General features: G+C 47.8%; 1 protein-coding gene and 1 pseudogene across 2 annotated transcripts; one reads left to right on the forward strand and one right to left on the reverse strand.

Moving 5' to 3' along the window:
- Positions 1 to 305: 305 nt before the first annotated feature.
- CALCOCO2 (calcium binding and coiled-coil domain 2) lies at positions 306 to 26,367 on the reverse strand. Of its 2 annotated transcripts, none has more exons than XM_045837271.1 (13): positions 26,256 to 26,367; positions 18,329 to 18,517; positions 14,103 to 14,205; positions 13,805 to 13,938; positions 12,683 to 12,808; positions 9,429 to 9,517; positions 8,969 to 9,038; positions 8,232 to 8,354; positions 7,853 to 7,939; positions 5,274 to 5,369; positions 2,948 to 3,083; positions 1,868 to 1,896; positions 306 to 1,360 (listed from the first exon to the last, which is right to left on the reverse strand). In XM_045837271.1, exons 1-13 carry the CDS (start codon positions 26,361 to 26,363, stop codon positions 1,190 to 1,192), a joined length of 1,461 nt encoding a protein of 486 aa, XP_045693227.1. In that variant the 5' UTR covers positions 26,364 to 26,367; the 3' UTR covers positions 306 to 1,189. The 2 variants fall into 2 exon arrangements, with proteins under 2 accessions (XP_045693227.1, XP_045693228.1); XM_045837272.1 differs by lacking the exon at positions 26,256 to 26,367 and adding an exon at positions 26,110 to 26,249.
- Positions 22,007 to 22,311, forward strand: LOC123816794 (annotated as a pseudogene).
- Positions 26,368 to 27,496: the final 1,129 nt, after the last annotated feature.

Here is a 27,496-nt window from a genome sequence, read left to right on the forward strand (position 1 = left end):
AAATGGAACCATCTTCTTATAGTTCAGCTTGGACAGAGGGAATGGAACTTCGTTCACCAAAGTGCCAAATTCCACGCCACCCTCTTTCAAAAAATGCGTGAAAAGTAAGAGCAAGAAGCCAGGGTTCTAGATTTGTCAAACCAATGCTCCTCCTGTCCACCTCAGAATAACTGCCAGGAAGCTCCTCTGCTGACCAGTTAAGGCAGGTGAAGGGAGGTCGAGGCTGGGGTCCATAATTCCCACAATGCTTTCTTTCGACTGCACTTTTCCCATAAACTTCAAAATAAAGGACCATGAACTCAGGGTTTATTTTAGGTTACCAAAGTCCTTGAAAAAGAGGACTAGTTTATTTTTTTAGTATTAAAGAGATTAACATTAGTCTCATTATTCGGACTCATCCATATTGAAACCCACGGGCTTAGAAAGTTGCAACCCCCATACGGTTTTTAACAACTCCTACTGACTGTTAAGAAAAGGCAATAAAAAGTGTGTGCGTAGGAAAGATCAAGGAGTAGAAAATGCCAATCAGAGGTATCCCTAGACAAAGCAGACTTTCTGTGATTGAAATAATAGTTCATGTCTATGGTTCAAGAAAAAGAGGCTTCTATTAGGAGCTGAGAACTCAAGATGAGAAACTGTTGGTATCCAAACTGGACGCCTGAGTTCTCTGCCATGTGTTTTTTTTGGCCAGTCTAATGCCATCAGGGGGAGAAAGGGGCCTGAGGAAGAGGAGGAAGAGATTCTCAACTGCTGGTCAACCTCCAGCCCCAGGGGCAGGACTGAGGACTGAAGTGCAAATACACTCAAGGCCTCACCTTGCATGGCTGTGGGACAACTTGGAAAACTAACCACTTGGGATCTGAGTCAGGCCGGCGGGGAACAGCCAGGTCATGGGCATCCCGGGGCCCGTGTAGTGGGGGCCGTTGGAAGAACGGGCATCACCGGTGCGAAGCTGACACGGCCAGCAGCATGTGAGAACTTCAAAGGTGGTAACCAGCGTGGATGGAAGTAACAGCCCTGAACACTGCCCTTTAGATTATCGACATGATTCTACCTTCCCGGCAGCAGGACTAAATAAATCCCTAATATTTTCAGGTTAGGCAGGATCTCGTGTCATAACTCGTAGTAGAAGCTATAGGTTCTGCTCTACAACATCTACGTGCAGTGTGGACCCGAGGGGCCGGGACGCTTATAGACTGTGGCAGAACATATGGTCCTGAAAGATTTGCTCTTCTGTTGCTGAGAAGCTCTTGTCACAAATCGGACAATACAGGGTCTGAACAAGCTGCTGCTCCAAGGTGTGATCGCAAATGTCACCCATGAAGTCTGATTTGCAGGCGGGGCATCTCTTACTGGAGAGCTGGGAGGAAGAACAAAAGGGGTCAGGGAAGACGCAGGCTGCGTGTGGCGGAGACCGTGTCTGCCTGATTTTCCGCCGCGTCCTCAGCACCCAGCACAGTGCTTGGCACAGGGCAGGTCCTCCAGACACAGGGGACGAGCGAACAAATTCGGCTCTGGGGAGACTCACGAGGGCCATCTCTACCCTCAGGATTGAAAGGACCTAATGTTGCTGAAGCAGTCCAACAGCTTCCAGCCCGGAAGGGGCACTGGCTATCCCTCGTTTGGTTAGCTGCTCGGTTCACATCTCCCTCCTGATCCTGCCGCTAAACTCAGCTCACGGGGGAGACGTTGAGCAGAACGCTGCTGGAGGAACCGTGCTCTTCTCCAGCCTCAATCAGGCCCTGGACACCCTGGGCCCGCCCGCTGGCTTCTGGAGTCGCCACAGCGAGCCCTGCGGGTCCCCCAGGAACTGCAGCAGCAAGGGAGAATTTCTTAAGGGTTTGGAGCAGTCACTCAAAATACTCACCAGGCTGGAGGCAGAACTTTCTTGGATGCCTGAAGGTAATAATAAAAAAAAATTTTCATTCAATGGAAAAAGAGCATCCTTAGATCTCCATGTGTTCTAGCAGTTGCGTTCTGTACACCCATTGTTCCCTTTCTCCCACTGCTTCTGACTCTCTATCTCTTTGATAAACCATCTACTTCTGAAAGAGGGGATCTAGGTCAGTGACAAGGGAAAAAAGGAAAAAATAAAGAGGTGGGCTTTTAGTGTATGTCACATAAAGGGGTGTATGTAATATACACTAGCTATGTATATTACATAATCAGAAGAAAACAATATACCTATTAAGTGGGTGGAAAATGAGATTTTAATAAAAACAGTGATACTCTAACCCGGAAACGGTCTGAGAATATATTTTAAGACTGAATCCGCATGGTTGTTTTTTTTGAATAAAGGGTTTACAAATATTTTTAAAAGAAAAAAATACACGTGTACCCCTGCCTGTTGCAAAGATCCGATGGCGACTCCTGAGGAAACACGACAGGTTTAACCTGCCTGAAAAAGCTAATGAGGTCTCACCTCACTTTTGAAGACCAGAGAGTCAAGCTCCCTGCTAGGCGAGGACATGGGTCACTCCTGGTCCTCGGGTGACAAGAACCTCCGAACCATCGGGGGTCTCTGTGGAGCACACTCCCGCCACCCTTGGCCAGGCCGTCGGGTGGCTGCCGTGACTGCCCGTTCCTGGGTGGCATTACCCGCCTCTCGGGCTTGCCTTGCCAAACCTTAATTAGCTTCCTCAGCTTTTTATGTGTGTATCTTCTACACAGAGACATTTCTCTGATTTACGTATCTGGAATATAGCCACGGGACTCAATTTGTGTCTGCCGCCTCTGGGCGAACGATCTGATTTGCGTCTTCTGGATTTAGATTTATTTCTCAATTAACACTTCTCGCCTGGCAATCTTTCTACTGGGTTCTCGGCTTCTGCCCAGCAAGTCTTAACAATGAGATTGGTCTTAATTAGCATCTGAGACACAAAGAAATTTAGTGGGGGACCGGGATGCAGGCAGGGGTCTCCCAGCTCCAGCGGCGAAGTTGTCTTACCAGTATAGGGATTCCCGTAGACAAGCCCTGGGTTCCGGCCTGTGCTTCCTTGATCGGAAGCAGGCCCTTGACCTGGCGGAAAGTCAACATCCAGATCCATGTACCTCATCAGCCTGCTGTTCTCACTCTTCAAAACCTAAGGATAGAAGATTTATAGCGACGTGTTGAAAGATGGCAAAGAGCGGCCCCAGCGAACTGGCTGAAGGGTGCCCATTACAGGTGGTTCCTTTTTTTTTTCAAAGATTTTATTTATTTTATTTTTAGAGAGGGAAGGGGGGGAGAAAGAGAGAAACATCAATGTGTGGTTGCTGGGGGTCATGGCGTGCAACCCAGGCATGTACCCTGGCTGGGAATTGAACCTGTGACACTTTGGTTCATAGCCTGCACTCAATCCACTGAGCTATGCCAGCCAGGGCCAGGTGGTTCTTAATTACAGCGTGGTAGCGGGGAGCCCAGGGAGTGACAATAAGCCGGGATTCTCCAAACGGGGAAGGAGCAGCCTCTAGACTCTGAAGATCTGAGTTCTTAACATACGGACTTAAGTATGTACCACATTTCATTTGGGTTCATGTAAAAAAGAATTTAAAATCTCGAAATATATACCAACTGCAGGAGGTACAAAAAATTGGGTGGATATACAAGGCTGGCAGGAGCTACGTTAAGAATGAAATTATTGTACACTCTTGAGAGCAAAATGCTTCTTTTTAAAAGTCTCCTTTGTAGAACAATTTTCTTACACAATGTAAATATTCACCTGATACCATTTTCCCTTCTTCCCATCTTATCCCATCCAATGGATACACAGACAGAAAGAGTGACGTGGAGGAAGGAAGAGACGGAGGGAGAGGATGAGAGAAAGAATGAGAGAGAGCAAGCTACAGGGGGGCAGATAGCACCAAAAGTTCTTTAAAAAAAGTTAGTAAACGGCCCCTTAACATCATTTTTAAAAAAGACCTTATTTATTTATTTTTGGAGAGAGGAGAAGGGAGGGAGAAAGGGAGGGACAGAAACAGCAATGTGTAGTTGCCTCTCATGTGCCCCCTACTGGGGACATGGCCTGCAACCCAGGCATGTGCCCTGAGTGGGAATCGAACCGATGACCCTTTGGTTCGCAGTCCGGTGCTCAATCCACTGAGCCATACCAGCCAGGGCTTACATCTTAAGAAGCCTTTCCTATAGTTCTTAACAAAGCTTCTAAATATCAGATCTTTCCCTTCTTGTGGTAAATTGCGTGCACACTCCCTACCCCCACCTGACCCCATCAGACTATCCCAGGAAAATAAGGATTTCAAAGCCAAGGTATACTTATCTAAGTCAAGAGGTTGAGAATGACAGGGCCAGAAATGGACCCCAAATGCCTTCTACAATACTGAAACACAATGGCATGAACAGTAAAATCAAGAGAAGAAACAGCCACTTGGAGGCACGGCCCGGGAGAGTTACAGGGAGGGCAGCGATGGGGAGCTGGCGGAGGTGCAGACCCAGGAGCAGCCAGAACGCAGGGACACCCTCTCTCAGTGCTAGGTAGGGGCGCGAGAGTGACTTCAAGTGTTCTATTGACTGCCATCATCTCGATCAATTGATCGGTCGTGACTTGTGTTTAACCCAGCAGAAAACAGCTGTCAGTTGGATGAACGAGTAAGCTGACGAGAACGTGGATGCACGCACCGCACTTCTCGAAGCCTGGCTTCTCCAGCACTGGTGCAGCCCGCCACGGCTGCTCCTGGCTTGGCAGCAGAGAACAAAGGCGAGGGTGCGCTGAGGGAAAGGGGGTCCTCAGCTGGCATGAAAGGGACACCAGACGTTTCCCTCCAAAGGCAGCGTTTACGATCATGGTGAAGATACAACCAGAAATGGGAAGTGAGATCTTCACCGGAGCTGTTCCTTTCAGGTTGACTATGGCTACGCCGAGTGAGTTTACTGTGGTAGATTAGGAAACCAGATCAAATTTACTTTCTTTAGGAGCCACTGCCTCCCCCACTGTCTCAGAAGGGGTGCTTTTATTTTTAAAAAGAATTTATTTATTTTTAGAGACAGGGGAAGGGAGGAAGAGAGGGAGCGAAACATTGATGTCAGAGAGAAACATCTATCAGTTGCCTCTTGTACACACCCTGACCGGGGACTGAACCCACGACCCAGGCCTGTGCCCTGCCTGGGTGCTGAACCTGAGCCCTTTTGCTTTGCAGGATGACGCTCAGCCAGCGGAGCCCCACCAGTCAGGGTGGGACTCTCTCATTTAACTCTTTAACTTATCAGCACACCACGGGGTCACCCTGCTCTTTCCCCTTAACACCTTGGGGTTTTCTACTCTCATTTACATACTTACATCATTTTCTCTTTCCATCCTCTCTTTCTCTTTCTGCAGAACATCATATATAATCTTGTTTTCACTCAGTCTTCTTGACAGTTCAAAGTTCTGGTCCTGTCAATAATTGAAAAAGGTAAGATTAGGCTCACACACGGAAATCTGGGTTCAAGGTGGGGTGGAACAAGGAGATGGCGGAAGCTGTAGCTTTCTGAAGTGTCGGGGAGAGGTGGGGACGGAGGGAACGGGGTGGGGAGGGGTGGTACTATGCAGGGGATGCTGATGAACAGGAAAGGGCTTGACAAAGTGCCTGGAGGCCTGGGCTGGCGTAGAGGTGCTGGTTTCCTCCAGTTTGGCTGGGAGTGTAAGTGTGTAAGTGACCAAAGAGAGAAGGAAGCTTGGGGGAAACCTCAAGACCCAGTTATCAGAGTCAGGGATAAATGGAGCCTTGCCTAACCCCACCCAGCCATGGAAACAATTTGTCGTGAACAAAACTCTCAGTCAATGCGCCTGAAGCACTTAGGGTTAGGGCGGCCCGACTCCCCCTCAAGTGTGAGGACAGAAGTCACCAGGAGGAGGAAACGAGCCCTGGTAGGCATTTATCCGAGGCTACCAGGAACCCAGACTGGAATCTGGAGCTGCCCGGTAGGATGGGTTGACCGGGCTCGTTTCATGAACCCAGAACTCCTAGGCATTGGAGCTTCCCATCTCCTTCCTGCGTACGTCCACATTCGGGCGCCTCACAAACACTCAAGCCAGTCCTGTTAGTTGTGCCCGCGCCACCGAAATACTTTACTGGAACGCTGGGGCCCACACGGCTGCACACTTCTGGCTGGCCCCGAGACAGGCGAGAGGGGCTGCCCCAGGCCCCGCTGACTGCAGGCCCCTGCGGCTCTCCTGATCCTGCCTCGCCTCCTCAAGAGGCAGAAGTAAAGAAGGGCTATCCGAATGTGTGCCGAACCCTGCTCAGCGGCTACGGAAACCTTCCCCGAGCCCACGGCTGGGCTGGGGCCTGTATTTCTGGGGGTTCTCAGGCCGGTTTCTGGCCACACGCTCCATCCCTCCTCTTTTTAGCAGGAAGATACATGTCTCTCCTTCACAAGGGTGTGCAGCCCTCCGGGCTTGGCTACGGGCCACAAACCTTCACGCCCCTTGCTTCCTGGGCCCCTGACCTCCGTCACCTACCAGGGCCCAGGGCAGCCCTGAACCGCCTGATCTGTTTGTGGAGTTGCTGAGACTCTTTGTACCTCTCTAAGAAACAGTTTTCCCCGGCCTCTCCCTTTGCCTTTGGGCGGCCCGCCTCTTCCCACCCCCCACCCCCTGCAAAGATGAACGTTCCGGGCAGCCCACCTCTTGTACTAACTGCTCCTCCACTGCTGCTTTTCTCGGTTCCTAGGCTCCTGAGGTATACGGTACATAGTCCTCATAGGGGCCTTTTGGATGCATGAGGAATAAAGAATTGCCATCCGCTGGGGGAGCCCCTGGGTCTTGCAAAATACTCCATGAAAATACTTCCAAGGAAACCCATACCGGCCACAAGTCAGTCCAAGCCTTCGAATGGCTCTAGATTGTTTAAAACAGTCATTTCTTTGCTATAGTAGAGGTCACAAACTCAAATGTGTCTACCGGCCGGGGCCAGGCAAGGAACGTAATTAAACGAAGGAGCGGAATACAGTGAAACAGCGAAGCCGCAGCCAGAGGGAGGGCACGTGACTCGTCTAAGGGGCGCGGCAGCTACTGGGCTCCAGGTGTGGGCTCACGTCTTTGATTTTTCGACAGAGCCTGGGATACAATTTTTAATGGGAAACATTCCCATTTTTAAGTATTGGCAATTAATTCAATTTTTTAAAAAGCACCATCTAGGCCAAATAAAACATGTCTGTGGACTAAACTTAACCTGTGAACTGGCGATTTTCAAACTCTGTCTACTCGTTATTATACTGGGCAAAAATATACAGCATGTTATGTACGGCAGGTACTCCATGACTCATCGAACAATGGCTGGATGAGGGAACGATGCACGCGGGACATGTTACGACCCCAACAGCTGGAGCACCTGCAGACACCAGGGTTCCCGGGGCTCTCGCATCTACTCAGAACTCGGGCTCCCAGGCACCTGCTGTCGCCAAGAGTCCTCTCTCCCAGCAATATATTGCAGGAAATTATTAGGCAATTAGGCTATCATTACCATTTTACTGTAGCTAAGAATAATTTATAAGGATGATAACTGCTAATATTATATTAATTACAACAAATTTTGTTTTGACAGCTGAAATATTTTCCAGTCGTAGAGCTCAGCCGTCTGATCACTTGTGTGTCTGCACAGCAACTCTCTCCAGAGGGGACTCCTAGCCCAAGGCTCCATTTACTATGACCCGTCATGAAGTTTAACTTCTAATGTTCTTTTAGCACTCATCACACATTAGAAATACCTGCCGTTCCTGAACATTTTGTACATAGCAAATTCTCTGCCCTTCTGGGTAGAATACAAAAATGTCCTGAGGTAAGGACCATTCTCATCCTGTCCATCACCTGAGTATGGTCCCCACCCCTTCCTTTCTGTTGGCTCCTCCCACAAAGCCACCCAAAGACAGACGTGCCATCAGCTCCTGCTGTTTCTTCGATGCAGTAGCTTCTTCCTGCTTCAGCTCGGTCACTGTCTGCTCAAGCTTCTTCTGTTGCTCCCTCTGCACAAAAACAGATGTCAGTACCACCGTTAGAAGTACACACACAGACACGGACTCGGGCAGGCACTGGGGAAGGGCCTGCCCAGCTAATGAGCAAGCACGACACAGACAGAGAAGCCCGTCTTCTCTTACTAGTTTCTGAGAACAAGCCATGAGATACATCATTTCAGATGGCTTCCTCTGAGACCTTTCCAGAGCCAGTGATACCCAGGGATACGACAGAGTAAAGAAAGAGCGATGCGTATATTTTCTCCTAAATGCCGAAAAGTGTTCTTTCCTTTCGTGACTCTACCTGTTCAGTTAAACTGAGAAGAAGCTGGCTGTTTTCCCTTTTCAGATACTCCAGCTGCTCTGCGTTATCTTGATCTCCCCGAACAAGCTTCTCCATTTCTTTCTCTTGAGCCGACAGCTGCTCCTACAGCAAAAATAGTGAATCAAACCAAGATGCAGAAGAGGAAATACTAACCAGGAACGCTTTTCAATGTGCAGTGACATAAAGAAACGTGTGTTCCGTGACAACCTCCAGCTGCCGCATGACCCTGGGGACTGTACTTTTCAGCTGTACCTTGCACCCTGAGAATCTAACACGCAACTGAGTAAAATGCAACCGCCTCCTCCTTGAAGCCCTTCTTTAGGGCACAGCTTCCTAAAAACAGAGGAGTTCTGCTGTTTGCTTTACATTCCAGATTTTGCTTCCAAGGACTTTGTAGTTAAAAGAAAAATGTTTGACAACCGCTGGTATAGATGACGGTCATCCACCTTAGGAGCTCATGATAAATATAAACTAAAAAATTACTCCATTCCTGTGGACTGGGACTATTAAAAACAAGCGTGGGAGGGTCAAGCATAGAAAACACAGGAAAGAAAAATAAAAGAATAGAAAACACATGCTCTGAAACTTTCGTCTGATGCTTTGAAAGATACACTGTTAGGTGTTCACGACAATGAAATGAATCTTCCTGGGCCGCCAGACAGGAGTGGCGGCAAGACTAAGGAAGCACACTCAGGCGAGGGTTTGCCATCGCCTACCTGGAGCTGGTCCACTCTGACCCTCATCTTCTCATTTTCGGAGGACATCTTCTGGTTTTGTTCTTTCAGCCTGCGGGTGCGGAGATGACTGCGTGAAGCACGTGCTGATGCCAGCTGGCTCCCCCAGGCCTGACGTGACTTACGGCTGCCTTGGCCCTAAGCCTGCAGACTCATTTTAAAAGCCACTCGTCTCTTCTTCGATCCTGTTTTGGCTTTCTGACCTCAAAGCGCAGGTATTCAATACCTAACATTAATACTCGAATTCAGGTCATTTCTCCTTGCCATTCTGACACTAATTCTCTAGCCTAGAATCAAAGAGCTCATGACCCAAAGGGGAGAATCACACCGATCAACGTCGTAACAGGAAGACTGTAGTCTAACAGAGTCTAGAAATCTAAGCTGACCCTCCCTACGGGTGCCGGCGCTCCGGCAGGTCCTCCCGGCCCGGGGTCCCACTCACTGGAGCAGCTCTGTCTCCCAGCTGTCCTGCTGCTCCTTCGCTTTCTGCTCCAGCTCCTTGTTGATGCTCTTTAAGGTTTCTAGTTCCTCCTGTAGACCGAAACATCAAAGGGGCAGGCCATTTCTAAGACAGTTTTAATACCTCAGGCAGCCAACACACAGCAATATTTATTGAGCATGTATTACATGTTGCATGTCAGGCATAGCATGACACAACAGTGAATAAACTATCCACCTAAAGGGGTTTCTGTATTCAAATATTCTTAATATGTTCTGTCCATACAAAAAATGTATCTATCAGCCCTGGCTGTGGTAGCTCAGTGGATTGAGCGTGGGCTGTGAACCAAAGTGTCACAGGTTTGATTGCCAGTCAGGGTACACGCCTAGGTTGCAGGCCACGGCCCCCAGCAACCGCACATTGATGTATCTCTCTCTCTCTATCTCCCTCCCTTCCCTCTTTAAAAATAAATTTAAAAAATATTTTAAAAAAATGTATCTACCTAAGTCCCTCTTCCACTGGAGCACTAATTCTCCACTAGTTTGTTAAGCAAGCATTTAATGAGCTCCTGTTACACACCAGACACTGTCCTGCCATTGCAGACACAGTACCAGATAAAATAAAGTTGCTTTTCTCCTAGAAATGTGCCGTCCAACAATTTCAGAATGCCACATAGGTAATTAAAAAATGTTACTAGCCACATTAAAAAAAGTAAAAAGAAACAGGAAGTTCATTTTACCAATAGTGTATGTAGCCCGATAGATCTTAAGTCTCGCTTCAGCCCCGACCGGTGTGGCTCCGAGAGCTGGGTGCCGTCCCGCGGGGCAAAAGGCTGCCCGTGGGATTCTCGGTCGGGGCACGTGCCCGGGCTGCGGGTTTGAGCGTGAGAGGCAACCGATCGATGTTTCTCTCCCGCTCTTTCTCCCTCCCTTCCCCTTTTTCTAAAAATAAATAAATAAATAAATTTTTAAAAGTAAAATAAAATACTATTTCAACATGTGAACAATAAAAAAATTCACATTTTTTCAGACTAAGTCTTCAAAGGCCGGTATGTGTTCTACGCCTACACCGTGTCACAACACACCATGTGTCGCATGAGACTAGTGGCCCGCATGTTCGTCCTAAACATTTGTTGTTCTTTCCCAATTTCATTGTGAACTGAACCAATTCTTTTTTTTTTTTAAGATTGTATTTATTTATTTTAGAGAGGGGGAGGGGGAAGAAAGAGAGGGAGAGAAACATCAGTGTGTGGTTGCCTCTCACGTGCCCCCTACTGGGGACATGGCCTGCAACCCAGGCCTGTGCCCTGACTGGGAATCAAACCAGCGGCCCTTTGGTTTGTAGGCCAGTGCTCAATCCACTGAGCCACACCAGCCAGGGCTTAAACTGAACCAATTCTTCTGTGTAAATCATACCTATCTGCTTTTAGCTTCAAGATTTAATAAGTTTGGGTTTACAGACTTTTTAAAAATCATTTTTTCTGTTTCAAAAATCGTAGTCAAATACACAGAACACAAAATGTGCTGTCTCAACCGTTCTGGGAGTGCGGCTCAGGGGCACCGAGCGCTTCCACACTGCGGCGCAGCCGCCGCCACGCCCCCCCCGCAGGACTCCCTTCACTTTGCAGAACTGAAGCTCTGGGCCCCCTGAACACGGACTCCCATCCCCCCACCCCAGTTCCTGGCAAGCCCGGTTCTACTTTCTGTTTCTATGGAGCTGACGACTCGAGACACCTCGTGTCGGTGGCACCGTGTGGTGTCCATCTCTCTGTGTCGGACCCCCTTCACCCAGCACCACGTCGCGCTACACGTCAGGATTTCCTTCCCCTTTAACCCGAGCAAAATGCCATTCTGTGTACACACCACCCCACGTCTCTCCATCTATTCATCCCTGACGCCTGCCTCCACGCTTTGGTCATTGCGAAGGATGCTGTTGTGGAACTGGCTCCTAGTATCTCTTTGAAAAAACAGGTATTATCAATCTTCTTCTTCCAAGGAGGTCATCAGAGACGTTAAGACATTTCTTATGGCTCATCAAACAGTAAGTGGGAGAACCAGCCTGCGTGAGTTCGAAGACAAGGATCCTAACCATTATATAACCCTGCCTCTAAAAAACAGGGCTTTAACATCAAAAAGATCTGAGTTCAAATCCCAGTCAGTCCCAAGCCACAAACTGTGACAGGAAGCAAGTGCCTGAACCTCCCTGAGCTGTGGGGCTGTTGTAAGCATCCAGTGAGACAATGTGCTTAATTACAGTGCCTGGCACACAGTAGGTGAGTAACAAATGTTGGCTTTTGTCATCATTATAATAACTGGTAGCAGGAATGGAGGGGAGCTCACCCATGAACCCAGACCCTCTAACTGCTGGGCTAGAACCTGGCAGGTAGGCTGGAAGGCTCCTGGCCAGATGCTGGTTCTTGACAGCCAAGCTGTGAGTTGCACCGATGTCACCTTTGTTTGTCATCTCCCTGCTTGGGACAGGCCAGGTCTGCAGCCTGGACCTGCCACCCACACTTCCATACCAGCCCAGGGCCAAGGGCACCACAGACAAGTACTTGTGTGACAGCAAGGTGTAGAGAACAGAGCACTCCCTGGCAGTCCAGAAAAGTGAGTCCCAATCCCGTGTAATCACTGAACTTCCCTTCTCCTCTGGGCCTCGGTTTCCTCACCTGTAGATTGAGGGCTTCACAGGCGGCGATTACCCAGGTCTGTGTGTTTTGGAAACTTCTAAGCTATGACCTCAGTGTAATTAGTGTGTAGTCTTTAGAGAAAACTCTCCACTTCCGCTTTTGGTATTATCAACTCTCATTCACCACCTGCTGCTTTGAAGACAAGTGGCAAAGGGTTCAGATAACCCACAACTTGACTTTATTACCGTCTCTTCTCTTGATGTCATGTCATGTCCTAGCTAATCAAAGCAAATTATCTCTCCTTGTAAACAGGCAATGGGAAGAAGGGGCCAGACTGCCTGGGTCTGGACCCTGGCTCCAGCCCTGATTCACTGTATAAGAGATTGCTTAGCCCCCTAAGCCTCAGGTAACTCATCTCCAAAACTGGGGTAATACTAGTACATATTCCAAAGGTGTGTCATGACATTTTAAAAAGATAATCCAAGTAAAACTTTGGACACGATGCCTATTCAAAGGTATCAGTATAAGGGAGTGAGATCGCAAGCCAAACAGGAAACACTGCGCACTGAGAGGCACCATCCGGTTCTGATCTCCACACTCCGGATTCACCTTTCGCCAGCAGCCATACCTGCTTCTTTCGGAGCTCGGCCTGCAGGTCTGAGTTCTGCTTCTGGAGGCTGACACAGCTGTCCCTCAGCTCCTGGTTTTCTCTGCAAAGCTCATTGTTGTGCTGTTCAATCTCTTCCACCTCGCCCTGTGAAAGAGCATTTCATAAACTCCGATTCGACCCTTCGCAGCTCAGGGGATGTTCAAATCCGTCTAGCAGAAAATTCCCACAGCCTGGGACAGTGAGGGTCTGGCGCCACTCACTGCAGTGGCACCCGTAGACCCCAAATGGGAGCAGCCCCTCAGTGTGTAAGGGAGACAGTAATAGAGACACATCTGTATAAACTGCAGCTCTGAGTCTGCCATTACTGAGAAGAAAGATAAACCAAATTAAGGCCATGGAAAAGGGGGAATGACAGCCCTGGCTGGCGTGGCTCCGTGGATTGAGCGCGGCCTGCGAACCAAAGTGTCGCAGGTTCGATTCCCACTCAGGGTATATGTCTGGGTTGCAGGCCATGACCCCCAGCAACCGCACATTGATGTTTCTCTCTCTCTCTCCTTCTCCCTCCCTTCCCTCTCTAAAAATAAAATCTTAAAAAAAAAGAAAAGGGGGAATGACAGAGTGTGCAGATTCTTCTCGCACACTCTTAGTACTACTTGTTTCTCTTATGGACCTAGCTCCCAGAGGCCAGGGGACAGTGTTTGAATTTATTCTTCCTTGCCTCCCTGGTGCCCAGCATCGTGCTGGACGGGGAGTAGTTATCCTGTTAAGTAACTGAGTAAGTAAGTACTCATGTATGACAGCCTCTGTGTCAGAACTGAGAGATACAAAGAATATTTGGCGTGTCTCTCCTCAAAGGAGCCTCTCAATTAACTGTGGTGATAAGACATGGTGACGACAAAAATTACAGAAACAACTGAATGCCACTAAGTCACAGTAGTTTCAGAGAGAGAGAAACCACCTGGGATGATTCTTGTTAATGTTCCCAAGTCATTCTGGAGTGGGTTTGAGGGAGTATCGTGTAAATTCTTCTCAATAGTGTCTGTTAGAAGTTCGATAAAGGCTTTTTGACCCAAATTCCACCCTCCTCTGGCATCGCTACTCTTACTGGCAGGAAGGAAGGCAGGTGAGACGCTCACGGACCTGAGTGGTGACAACCAGGATGTCCTCCTCATTTTCTGGACGGAACTGGAAAGGGATGCTCGCTCCCCGGACCACGCCATCCTGATCCACATAGCAGAACTGGTAATACTCATCGTCCTTGGGCAGGTAATAAGCTGAAGACACAATACGATTTGTAATCCAAAATAAGGTCTAGTCAGAAAACTAGAAAAATCTGGAGGTCTTTTATCTGCTCCAGAAAGCCCAAGCTCAAGGAAATAAATTCGTCTTGGCTGCTAACTGTCTCCAGCACCTTTGATCTAGCCGGTACTTTTCTCACCTTTGAACTGGACTTCCTGCTGTTGCGTGGACTTGCTGTTCAGGTCAGTGGGCAGAGTAACCCACATGAAGGTGTAATACTCACGGGTGGTCTTCCATCCCACCTGCAGTGACAAGAGGCTCTAGTTCAGCATCTGAAAATGCTCAGGGAAAAATCCTTGTTTGGGCTACATCTTCTCAAAATGCACTTGCTTGTTATTTATGTTGAAAAGACAATAGAATGAGTTTATTATGATGAGACCCACCCACCATGGATCAGATCTTGCTTTTTGACTTATGACAATCATCTACGGTGAAATGTCTGATATAACAAAAAATTGGTGCACGCACACACAGCATCCAAAATACCTGTCTTGGAAGGAAATGAAAACTGGCCACTCAACATCCAGGACAAGCTCCAAAACTTTCATCTCCAGGTCAGACACAGAACCGAGAGTGACTGGGGAAAACATTCCAGAATTGTGATCCTTGATCCCGTAACCCTCTTACTACGGTGTGTTGGAACTTCTTATGCAGGAAGCGCTTTTGACTTGCTTTCTCCACTGCTTTGTCCTCTCCTGTGTCTAATTCAGTCTGCTTTGACCACCCTGATTATACTACTGCATTTTTTTAAAAATGCATTTTTTATGCCCTGGCTGGCGTAGCTCAGTGGATTGAGTGCGGGCTGCGAACCAAAGTGTCGCAGGTTTGATTCCCAGTCAGGGCACATGCCTGGGTTGCAGGCCATGGCCCCCAGCAACCGCACATTGATGTCTTTCTCTCTCTCTCTCTTTCTCCCTCCCTTCCCTCTCTAAAAATAAATATTTAAAAAATGCATTGTTTGAATACCATGAGTGTTGGCGGGGAGGGGCAAGAGGCCTGTTAGATCATGAAGCACCAGGTAACTGAGTCCAGTCTATAGAGTGTTCTTTTCTTCAGTGTTTTTGTTAAGGCATGCTTAATGACGGCTTTTTGGTGCTAAAGAGAATGACAACAACGTGGTAACCGTAAAGGCTTTTTCTCGGTAGTGAATGCATTAAGTCATAAAATACAAGGTTCACAGCAGACAGCCGGCTAAGTGGAGAACATTCCCACTAAACGTGAAGGGGAGTGAAAGATAGCTCGCGTCGGACCCGAAAGGTAAGAGCACACCAGAGAATAGAAAGGGGGCTGTTGTGTCTTCAAGGGGAGAACGCTTGGCAAATGAGGAGCAAAATTACATTTATTGCCATATTTTGACCCTGCCTGAGCCCAGTGGGAAGAAAAACAAAACTAAAAATAAATTCCGTTTTTATATGTTAAGGAATTAGAGTAGGGTTGAAAAGGCTACACTGAAAGCTCATCAGAACATGCGAGGGCATGTTTTAGTGTCTCATTAATACACACCCCGTTGCTGTAAGCATCTCAGAGCCACGGCAGCGTGTGGTGGTGCAGGACGCAGGAATTTTATGGCGTCTTCATTCACATCCTGGAGTTTCTTAATGCACTGTGACCAAAATGGCATCTGGAGAGGCCTTAAGAATTACTGCTGCCTTGGAACAGGGAGCAACTTTTAGCCACTTGCAGTTTCTGTCCTTGGCTCCTGCACCTGAGCAGTCCTAGTCCCAGCCTGCCTCGCGTGGCATGGTATCTCCCCTCTGCAACCTTGGAAACATTTACGTGCCCGGGCGAAGGGGAGTGTGGAGCACAGTACTACACACTGAAGGAAGGAAAGCCGGCCCCCACCCACTTCAGGCTCGATCATTGGTGGTGGCTTGTGCTATCGCGAGAAGATGGAGCATACTGCACGTTCAAAAACATTTCATGAGTGCCAACTTGGCGCCAGGAAGTACCAGTGTGAGGGTTGATGTGGAGTTGAGGAAAAATGATTAAAAACACACTAGCCCTGGCTGGTATGGCTCAGTTAGTTGGAGCATCGTCCCGTAACTGAGGAGTTGTGGGTTTGATTCCCGGTCAGGGCACGTGCCTAGGTTGCAGGTTTGATCCCTGGTCCGAGTGCATACAGGAGGCAACCAATAGATGCTTCTCTCTCGAATCCACGTTTCTCCCTCTCCCTCCCTCTCTCTCTAAAAGCAATGGAAAAACGTCCCCGGATGAGGATTAAAAAAACACACGCACACTAAAAAAAAACACTGGGGGCGCTCTAGAAGTGAAGCACGAAGGACGAAACTTCACAGTCAACTTTTAATTCTCCTACTTTACCAACTGTTGTTTAAAGGAATTCAGCAGAACAGGGGAGGAGCAGAGGTTTAAATGTCAAACAAGCGTGCTTTACCCCGTACCACTGGGGGACCCGGGGGAAGTCACCCCCTTGAGCGCATTCATTGCACTCTTGTGTGCGCAAGAGGCGACACTACCTGCCCCAGGGGGCCGCTGTGCTGTGCGGGTTAAACGAACATGCACACACACAACCTCATCAAAGACCTAGCGTACTGTGGAGTCCCCCAAAATTTCAATCTCTTCTCTATTAGTCTTGAAACTTTCAGGCTTTGGGGTGGGTGTTCAAATCAATAGCTTTATGGACAATAAGCATTAGAGGCCATTATTTGGATTAACCACTTCTTTAGTGAGGTATGGCAATACCTCAGAAATGCAGGAAGCACTCCAACTGTAGATGCATTTTTAAATGTTTTTAAACATTTGTTTTTAATCATCTTGACTCTTGTTTGGCTTAGGGGCAAGACCTCACTGGAAGTTGCTAAGTGCTTGGGGAATACCAGCAGTCTAAGCTAAACAGAAGCATAACAAAAAACATTACAGATTACACTACAAAGTCTAACACGTACTCTTTTGAATTCTCCTCTTTTTTTGGAATCTACACTTGCCCTGTCCAATAGGATAGCCACTAGCCACAGGAGGCTATTTAATTTTAAATTAACTGAAATGAAATTAAATCTATAAGCCAGTCACACCAGCCACATTTTAAGTGCTCAATAGCCACCACATGTGGCTGGCGGCTACGGTGCTGGACACGGAAGGCACAGGCCCACGGCAGTATGTCCCGCCGGACAGCTTTGCTACCCGTTGGGGGAAAAAACCCCAACCATCGTGTTCTTCAGAAAAAAGCACACACTCTGGTGGGCCAGGGTTCTGCGTCAGAGCGTCTTTCTGTCTCAGGATCCCACGTCCTGCCGTCTCGGAGCTGTCATGAGCCTGCCACTGTCCCTCTGGCTGCCCACCCTGTCTCTAAACACCGGCTGCCACGGCTCCATCCATCAGCTTGGAATTTCAAACAGTTAAGAAGAAGCCACTTAACGAGGGATGTACACGGGCACCAGCTCCTTCGCAGCGCAGTCGGGAACGCCGTCCGACTGCAGGATGAGCCGTATGGGCAAACTCGCAATGACAGGCAGAGCTGTCGGGACAAAGGACAGGGACGCTGGGACTCTGCAGCACAAATTGCTTAGGTTTGACCTTTATTTCCTGTCTCTGGAAATAGGGAGATTTGTCATTACGGGGGGGAGGGGGGGGAACAGAGAGACACAGATGAGAGGCAAAGCCAAGGTAGAGAGTAAGTTGACTATCACAAAAAAGGTGCCTTTTCTGTACTCGCACTGACAGGGTGATTAGACACCAGGAGAGGACACAGAGGGAGCCCATCAACTCTCTGTCGCAGAAAATCTTTTCAAAGAAGTAAGACACACTCACTCAGGAACGACCTTCTTGGGGGCAGGATGTTGAACCAGGTAACTTCTCAACATCTTTTCCAGATTTGTAATACTCACATTAAGACAAATTAAACACAAATAATGTAAGGGAACAATCGTTCCAGTCAAGCCACAGATAAACATTTCAAAATAGGATACTTTTGCCCTGGCTGAGTGCAGGCTTCAAACTAGGGGGTCGCTGGTTCGATTCCCAGTGAGGGCACATGCCTGGGTTTCGGGCCAGGCCCCCAGTGCGGGGCATACAAGAGGCAGCCACGCACTGATGTTTCTCTCCCTTTCTTTCTCCTTCCCTTCCCTGCTCTCTAAAAATAAAAGTAAAGAAAATTTTAAAAAGTAGGATACTTTTAAAAAATTTACATTTGGTCTTTGCGAGCGTAATAAAAGTTGGGGGTTGTATGATCTGCCACCTTGCTTTCGCTTGCCTCCCACAGCACATGGTGGTGTGTGGAAGGGGAAGTGCTAGGGAGCTCGGTTCAGGACTTTCAAGTTGGCCGGATGTAATATGCAAAATGCTTGTTATACAAGGTAATGAAGATTCACTTCCAGTTCCTAGTCACTTGGTACTAAACTAACTACTCACTCTGAAGATTCCAATCCAGTCCTTTCGACGGGGGACGAAATGCTGGGTGAGGGTGTAATAGCACGTGACGTCCCCTCCAGGCACGTAGAACTTCTCCACACTGTTGAAGATGACCTGAGAGAAATGACAGTGGTCCAGCAGTACAGCTGAGGTGGGGGGGTCTTCTAGCGTCTCCTCCATGGCGGGGTCCTGTGGATGAGACGCGGGATCAAATAAGGCTCAGAAAGGGTTGTCTGAAATGGTGGAGATTTCTGGGCTCTCACTCAGGGAACATTCCATTCCAGAGAAGTCGGTGGTGGGGGGCGGGGGGCGGGGAGGAAGGCCTGACTAGCACTGAGATCATACAACTTGCTTTTGGTTTCACTTTGAGCCATGTATGATGAGCGTCCCATGCTATAAGGATGTTCTGAGACTATCTTTGACCTCTGCACCACTGGCACCACCGCCCTCACATGCCTTTCTTGTCTCTGCTCCTGGCTAGTCTGCTCACCTTCTTCTAAATGCCTCAGGGAAGCCAGGGAAGCCTAAGGGAAAGTGGCCTGAGCTGGGAACTGAGCGAATGGAAAGGGTGCAGTCCTTGTATCAGCACCTGCCATAGAGGAGGCACTTCATACAAAGTACAGATGTGTTGAATGACAGAGTGAAGTGCTTAGCTCAGGGTCTGCACAAAGAAAGGTTTTAACAGCCCTGGCTGGAGTGGCTCAGTGGATGGAGCGCCGGCCTGCAAACCAAAGGGTCGCTGGTTCCATTCCCAGTCAGGGCACACGCCGGGGTTGCAGGCCAGGTCCCCATTCGGGGGCATGCAAGAGGCAACCACACATTGATGTTTCTCTCCTTCTCTTTCTCCTTCCCTTCCCTTCTGTCTAAAAATAAATAAATAAAAACTAAAAAACAAAGATTTTGAACAGATGTTAGTAATTATTACTATTTTTATGTTGTTGTTTTTTTTCTCCTGGCTCAGTGTTTGCCCTCAAAAAGGGTTCCAGCCCAACAGAGAAGTCAGATGAGTAAACAAGTGACCGGCAAACAGATAGTGTAAGTGCAAAATCTCTCAGGTTCCAAAGAGGGAGAGAGTGACTGAGCAGAAAAATAAAGAAAAGCTTCAGGGAGTGGGTAGAATCCTAGATAAGCCCCTAAGGAAGATGAAGATTTTCACAAAGGGGTTTGGGTGAGGAAATTCCAGGAATGAAACAGCGTGCATAAAAACAAAGAAACAAGAAAACGCAGCCCAGGTTTGGAGGACTGCAAGCAAGTCCGGATCCCTATCTATAAGACGGGGACAGTGAACTCTCCAGGCCACACACAGTACAGACAAGACGTGATTGAGGATGGGGAATGATTCGGAAGGCACTAACAATACTGAGAGAAACAATCTTTTGAGTGAGTGGCTGAGACCTGACACTTCCCGCCTTGTAAAACTTACGTGCCCTGCCTTCTAAACGCCTCCCCGGCTTAGTAGGTACCGAGTTCATGATCCTCAACCCAGAATATTACTGGGAAATGAAAGCAGTATTGCAGCTCTCTACACAGCGGAAGGAGGAGGAGCTGTATGTATGCAAACACTGCGTGACACCTTACACATCCAGCTGCTGGAACATGTTGGAAGATTGTAAGCACACATACACATAATGTAAAATAAGTACAATTAAAAAAAAAACAAACCCGCAGTAGCTCTTCCAGCCCTGCCCCGCCCTGCTTATTTCCTGGTTTCATTTTGAACTCGAAGCAACCAAGCCTGTTCTTCCAACTCCATGCAGATCTGTTTTTTGTTTTTTTTCCCCCACAGAGAAGGGGACTTGGAGGCATTCAACTATCCATTCTTGGGATTGAATTTAGTAACTAAAAAAAAATGTATTGGCTTTCTGGTTGGTGACACAGTTTAACCACATCCTCAACCTCAAACCTCAGATCAGTTTTGCCGAGGAAGAGAGAGATCACGTTGCAGCCTGGGCCAGGGCTTGTTCCTCCTGACAAGCTGCGGCCTGTGCGGCTATGAGACGTTTGGGGGCAGGGAGGGAGTGAGGGCAGGGCGGTTTCTCAGCCTTCAGACCCCTACCTTCCCTGCTGGTCTCCAGGCAGACTGAGGCCAGCAGTCCCTCTGTCCTGAGCCTGGACAGAGCATGTGAAGTGCTAAGCAAGCCTGTAAATCTGAGCCTGTAAAATGACTTCATCTGTCCTTTGGCGACGGACCTGAAGAACACTCAGGTAAGGGTGACTTCAGTACTCGTCTCAACCTAAGGACCGTACTCCCCGTTCTCTTCCTTCACAACATAATGCCTCGCCCATAGTGGCTGCCGACTGTGTATTCACCGAATAAATGAATAAATAAGACACATAAGTCATTCATCAAAAAAAGAAAGGAAGGGGATCTGCAGGTAAACAATGGTGTGAATGGTGATGCGGCTAATTCTTCTTCTCCTTTTTTTTTTTTTTTTTGAGTTCTCCTCTTAATTTGTTGGATACCCTCGGAGAAGCTGCTGTTGTCTCTCAGCTTTCTCTTTCCTGAAATAGGGTAAGGAGATGATAATCTCCAAGTGCTATATCAATTCTTGGTATGGCTGGTTCAGCTGGCAGAGCTGGTTCAAGTGGCATGGTGCCAAAAAAACAAAAGGCACAGATTCGGTTTCCTTAAGGACTCATAAAATCCACACTCCATTGCCCACCTTCCACACACTCAAACTCGGGCACGCTGCTTTGCCAATGGGTGCTCCCGTGAAAGACAAGAGCAGCTTTCCTGGCTTCTAAGAAAATCTGACACATTTTCAGCTGATGGGCTTTTCAAGCCTGATATACCGCTCCCAGAACTGCTGCATGGAGGCACGATTCCCTTGCGTGCTCCTGAAGAAAAGGAACAGCAGCCAGTTCTACTTCTTTGCTCACTCTGCTTGAGTCTGGAAGCTATACTGATAAGCTTTTTAGCGGAAAAATTTCCAGGGTATGGGGGTTTGGTTCAGGCTCTCTCCTTACTGGAAAAGCAAGCTACACGTTAGTTCATGAACAGAAGAACAGTGAAGAAAAGTCAGCAAAGATGTTCAAAATGACATGGAGCCCTGACTGGTGTGGCTCAGTTGGCTGGGTGTAGCCCTGCACTGTGAGAGGTCACAGGTTCAATCCTAGGTCAGGGCACATGCTTGGGTTTCAGGCCAGTCTCGGTTGGGGTGCATGCAAGAGGCAACCAATCAATGTTTCTCTCACATCAATGTTTCTCTTCCTCTTTTGCTCCCTCCCTTCCCCTCTCTCTAAAAATAAATAAATAAATAAATAAATAAATAAATAAATAAATCTTTTTAAAAAGTGACAAGGAAGAGCTCATGCCAAAGCTTGAGTATATAGCCAATGGATACTTTATCTGTCTTTCTTTTTTTTTTAAGATTTTGTTTATTTTTAGAGAGAGGAAAAGGGGAGGAGAAAGAGGAGAGAGAAACATCAGTGTGCTGTTGCTTCTCACGTGCCCCCTACTGGGGTACTGGCCTGCAACCTAGGCATGTGCCCTGACTGAGAATCGAACCGGTGACCCTTTGGTTTGCAGGCTGGCGTTCAATCCACTGAGCCACACCAGTCAGAGCCCAATGAATGGATTTTTTATCTCTTTTCTTTCATCTGAAAACCTAATCATCCGTCAGGAAAAGTCAACAGTCTTGATTCCCTCCTTATCAAAAATGTCAGAGACTGGGCAAAATGGCTAAATGCACTAAGGAAGTCAGAATCGTTGGTAAATATGGCACCCATTATGGCGTCTCCCTCAGGAAAATGGTGAAGAGAACTGAGATCAGCCACACGTCAAGTACACTTGCTCCTTCTGTGGCAAAACCAAGATGAAGAGGCGAGCCGTGGAGGTCTGGCCCTGTGGCTCCTGCATGGAAACAGCTGGTGGCGGCGGCTGGACCTACCACGCCACTTGTGCTGTCACAGCAAAGTCTGCCATCAGAAGGCTGAAGGAATCGAAAGACCAGCAGAAGCTCCACAATTTGAAATATTGCTAGCCAATAATAAATGGGTTAATTTATGTAACACAGTTAAAAAAAAATGTAAGAGACTCCACGAAATTCCTCATTTCAACGATCTCATCCCCCTCCCAGCAGGACTCAGAGGGCACACGATGGCGTTCTGGGTATTTGGGACGCACTCATTCTGAAACAAAAACTCCTCTCTGCCAAGACTGGGGAAGCGGCTGGGGAGGCAGGCGGAGCAGAGAACAGCAGTGTCTGTTTCTTACGCCTGTCTGTCTGCTTCTTACCGAAGCTGAGCACGGAGGAGGCCACGGGCAAACCTAGAGCGTAACCTTGCCAATCTGAGCTGGGCCAGCGAGGGCACCTCACTGCACTCTTCCTGGAGGGAAGGTATTCCCTGGGTCCTTAAAGCCTTTCTGCTCCCCCAGCGATGAAATTCCCGGGGACAAATGGGAACTGACCTCTCTGACAAAGCAACCTAGAAATGACTTTTTTGTGGAGGGGAACGGGAAGGGTATGGAAGGAAAATCAGAATGATGTAAGCATCAACTTCCCCTCCTTTCACCACTCGTCCCACTATACAACCTGTCCACCATCTACTTCTAATTCTGGCACTGTCTCCAGAGGCCAGGAAGGGAGAGGAAATACACGTGCGAGGGTTAATTTTAGAAGCCCACGGAGCTACTGAGTCATGAAAAACTAGTGGGATGGAGTTGGCGCCTAGAAATTGTGGAACAGTGTTCCACCAATTCTTGACTCCTGCCCTCCAGTCAAAGACTGGTCACGTAAGAAGTGAGCAGGGAAAACAAACAGGGATTTTTAAAAACAAACTATCAACCACGGGAAAAGAATGAAGATTCCACAAATTGTCGCAGGCATTTTATGTGGACTCTGACATCGTTGTTACTTTGTGTGTATGTGTGTGTGTGGAGGGGGTCGCTCAGTTTCCAAAATGATTAGGGTCCTCAGAGGAGGTGGCAATAATAGTCAATGTATTTAAAAATGAGTCCAAACTTGGCTGGTGTAGCTCAGTGGATTGAGCGCGGGCTGCGAACCAAAGTATCGCAGGTTCGATTCCCAGCCAGGGCACATGCCTGGGTTGCAGGCCACGGCCCCCAGCAACCGCACATTGATGTTTCTCTCTCTCTCTCTCTCTCCCTCCCTTCCCTCTCTAAAAAAAAAATAAATAAAATAAAATAAAAATGAATCCCCTGAACTGCTTCCTGGCTTCTAAGAAAACCTGACACATTTTCAGCTCACGGGCTCTTCAAGCCTGATATACCGCTCCCAGAACTGCTCCGTGCAGGCACAGATTCCCTTGCGTGCTCCTGAAGAAAAGGAACAGCAGCCAGTTCTACTTCTGCTCACTCTGCGCGAGTCTGGAAGCTATACTGATAAGCTTTTTAGCAGAAAAATTTCCAAGTTCCTCAAGATTTTTCCTCATGTATGCTGAACCACAAAGAAACAACTTTATTAGAAATAACTAGAATTCTCCCCTAAAGAATGTCTAACTTTTGTCCTGGCTGGTGTGGCTCAGTGGATTGAGTGTAGACCTGGGAACCAAAGGGTCACAGGTTCGATTCCCCACCAGGGCACATGCCTGGGTTGCGGGCCAGGTCCCCAGTGGGGGTGTGCAAAAGGCAACCACACATTGATGTTTTTCTCCTTCTCTTTCTCCCTCCCTTCCCTTCTGTCTAAAAATGAATAAGTAAAAAATTTTTTAAAAGTGCCCAACTTTTTATATTAGCCTTTTATAGCAGTGGGTGCATGTTTCGAGAGAAATGAAGACTATAGGTAGTTTCTCTGGATTAGTTCACAGAAGAAAACGAAATGCTTCCACAGCTGAGGGCAAACTGCAAATCAATTCTTCATTTGGGAAAAGTGAAAACAAAGACAAAAACCAAATCCACATTAATCTAATTTCTTCATCCTTCTGCTTACTTAACTTTCTAAATAACTAGCGATTCACAGTAGATGAACCACTTTGAGTCCCACTCCTGTCTGGCCCCAGAAGAGATGCTTGCCCAGAAACACCCTCAGAGAACACCGGCGATAGACATAATGGATTTGTAGGCAGCCTGAGACGGGGAACAAAAGCAAAGACGCATAGTCACTGGTCCTCAAATCATTAAGCCACTTGCTGTAATTCAAATTTCCCAAGTTCATTATCGTTCCTTACCTAGAATCTTTCAGAGTGCCTTAGAAAAACTGTATAGCCCCAGGAGACTTTCAATAGTACTCACTGACAGCTGTTTGGATCGGCTGCCCTGCTTGTTCTAGGCAGGCCCTCATCCCACATCCCTCGCCGCCAGAGCCGGCAGTACTAGGGAAGGACAGAAAACTAGTTCTGGGGCATGACATGCAGGCAACCAGAAACTGTAAGGCTCAACACTGTATACTAAATCTCCATTTTACTGGACTGAGATTTTACACTTTTTTCCTGAAAGGGGTGACTATGCTAACCCCTGAAGTGAAAAGGGGAGTGACAGTATGTGGAGTGTCGTGGAAGTGGGCTAGGCCAGGGCCTGAAGCACCTGGGTTCCTGTCTTAGTTCTGCCACTAACAAGCTCTGAGATCTTGGCCAAGTCTCACTACCTCCTTTTAGGTCTCAGTTTCCTCATCAGTAAAATGCACGGATCAGGCTAGAATATCTCTAAGAAACTTCCCAGTGATGATCCTAAGTAAAAGGAATTAGAAGAGTTCATTTTAACCATCTACGAAAATAAAGAAGTATGGCGTTACATCAATAAGCACTTTCACATTTTTTTTTAAAGAGCCTTAAATGTACTACCTGACTTGAAAGATAATACGGCTTGTTAGTGCTATGGAACTCTTACTGACCACCTTTCTCAGCGTCCTTTCCACTCCACAGCTGTCAGACCTGCTCAAGGGTAGAGTTTCAGGTAGAGGCCTTCTGAAAACACCTGTGAAAGGAGTCCCCTGGATATTCCTTAACCATGTGCTCTACACTATTTACAAAGGCCTATGGCATAAAAAGCCCTTTGCTTTAAGTAGTTTTTGCAATAGTGGAGATAAGTTATAATACACAGCAGATCCTCGAGTAATGTCAATTTGCTCAGGGTTTAGTTCTAATGTTGATGAAACATTGTAGGAACTTAACTCTTGTTTCTACCAAATAGCCTCTGATAAAACTGGCTTGCCTGTATGACGTTTGGCTTAAAGCCGTACAACCTATGACGACATTAAGTGAGGATGAACTGCAGAGCATCTATATTATTCTACTCAGCCCCAAGCACGGCCACTTGTGAGCTTGCATCAGGAGCAAAGAATCCAAGTGATAGAAAAAAGTTAACACGCCCGGGAGAGGCTGAAATTACAATGTGAGTGGGAACATTAGCCCCTAAACTAAATAGGCCTGATAGTGGCAGTGGGAGGGGCTATGGGATACCGACAGCAAAGAAGCAGGTCACTGCACTCCAGCTGCTCCTTCTTCTCGGATGCCTAGAACCTCCTCCAATTACAGAGGCCCCATCTTAAGGAAAGAGGTTTCAGGGATCAAGCCTACTCATATAGACCAGAGCAAATGAGGCCCAAAGAGAAAGTAGGGTGACTAGGCAGGGCCCCTCCACCAAGCAAACCTTGACAAGATGTCAAGGACAAGGATTAAGGAACCACTGGGACCTCTCCCCGCGGGAGGGGCGTGATGCTGCGTCAAGACCCTCACTGCGATCAGAGGGATCCCTCCTGCCTAAGGAGTCTCCCACCTGGCTACAAGCACTGAAGCCCTGCCTTGCTCGGCGTGGAAACTGTCCCTGAGCCCTTCAAGGCCGCAGAAAGAGCTCCGGGGGCTCCGACGCTACTATTACTTACTGTTTCCCTAGAAAGAGGGACGGAGGTGGAAACCGAAACCGGTAGCACTTTTGCCGCTCATGGTACTTTCTCAGGACTGGAAGTCTGACTTGGGGAACCCGAGGGCCCACTGCCACTAGTTACCCTCCTTCACTCCAGGGACTCACCGGGGGCAGCAGCCGGCAGCGGGGAAACAGCAACTGGACAGGACAGGGTACAGGGGCGGGGCCAAAAACCCAAGAGAGCGCTGATCCCGTCTGACCCCGCCCACACATCAAGATGGCCAGCAAGTCCCGCCCCACCGCGGTGCTTTCTGGGACTTGTAGTGTTCAGGTGACTGGATTCCCTTCCGTTTACGTTTTCCCTAGTCTGGAGCAGAATTCTCACCCCAAGAAGCTTATTTCTTCCTGTAAAATAAGCCACTAACTTACCTTCAAACAAGCAAACAAACAAACAAACAGACACGGAGGGAAATTTAGGCAACTGTAACAGAACAAGTTTAAAGAAAACCAACCAACTAAACATTATTTCAGATATGAGTGAGGATTCTCCATACGCTTGAAGTGCCATTCAGAGGTCATCTTCATTTTTCTCCGGCCTCCACATAACACTTCACTAAGAGACTTACAGATGAGACTCCCTTTGGCGTTTAATCATGCCTCCGACTTGCCCAGCAGATCCAACAATCTCCCTGGGTGCTCCAGATTTTGTGTCTCATCATTGCCTTTCTATAAAGAAATTACTCTTTAGCATTAACTCTGTCAAAGTAATACTCTTCCCAACTGCAGTAAGAATAAACTCAGCAAGAATCCTGCTAAATCAGCTTGGGATTCCCCATCCTTGATATCTGAGCAATCCCCAGCTGACCTTTATCAAGAATCCTAAACTGGTTTTGCAAGAATCCCCCCTACCCTTGGGGGTCTCCTATCAGTAATTTTCCACCCACTTGTCCTTATTGTATTTGGAGTTCAGCATGCTCTTTCCCCTGTTGTGATGTCCCTGTTGCGATAGTCCTGGATAAAGTCTTCCTAACCATTTTAACAAATGTTGCAATAGTTATTTCTTAACATAGCACATGCTATCTATGAAAGGTTAAAGTCACAAGTGTGTCTTCTCCAAAGAGTAGGATCTGTCTAAAGCTGTCGTCTACCTGGAGAAGTTGTGTGCCCCTGAGGCCACTGCAGGTTTCAAGCAGGAGACTGAGCATTCCTAATTCTGCCTTCTCACAAGACTGGTGGCATTCAACTGAGGCGAAGAGATGGTGGGAAATGAGTAGACCAGGGAGAGGGGCTGCTGTTGAAAGTTCCAATCACTTTCTGCTTTACCAGAATAGTGCTCTTCCACGTTAAACTCTGTCTGCAGGGATAAGTGCAGTCAGTATCCTAGATAACATTTCCTTTCATTTTAC

Source organism: Phyllostomus hastatus, unplaced genomic scaffold (genome assembly GCF_019186645.2).
Source record: "Phyllostomus hastatus isolate PE091 unplaced genomic scaffold, TTU_PhHast_1.1 phas_contig_210, whole genome shotgun sequence".
In the NCBI taxonomy this organism is placed as follows: domain Eukaryota; kingdom Metazoa; phylum Chordata; class Mammalia; order Chiroptera; family Phyllostomidae; genus Phyllostomus; species Phyllostomus hastatus.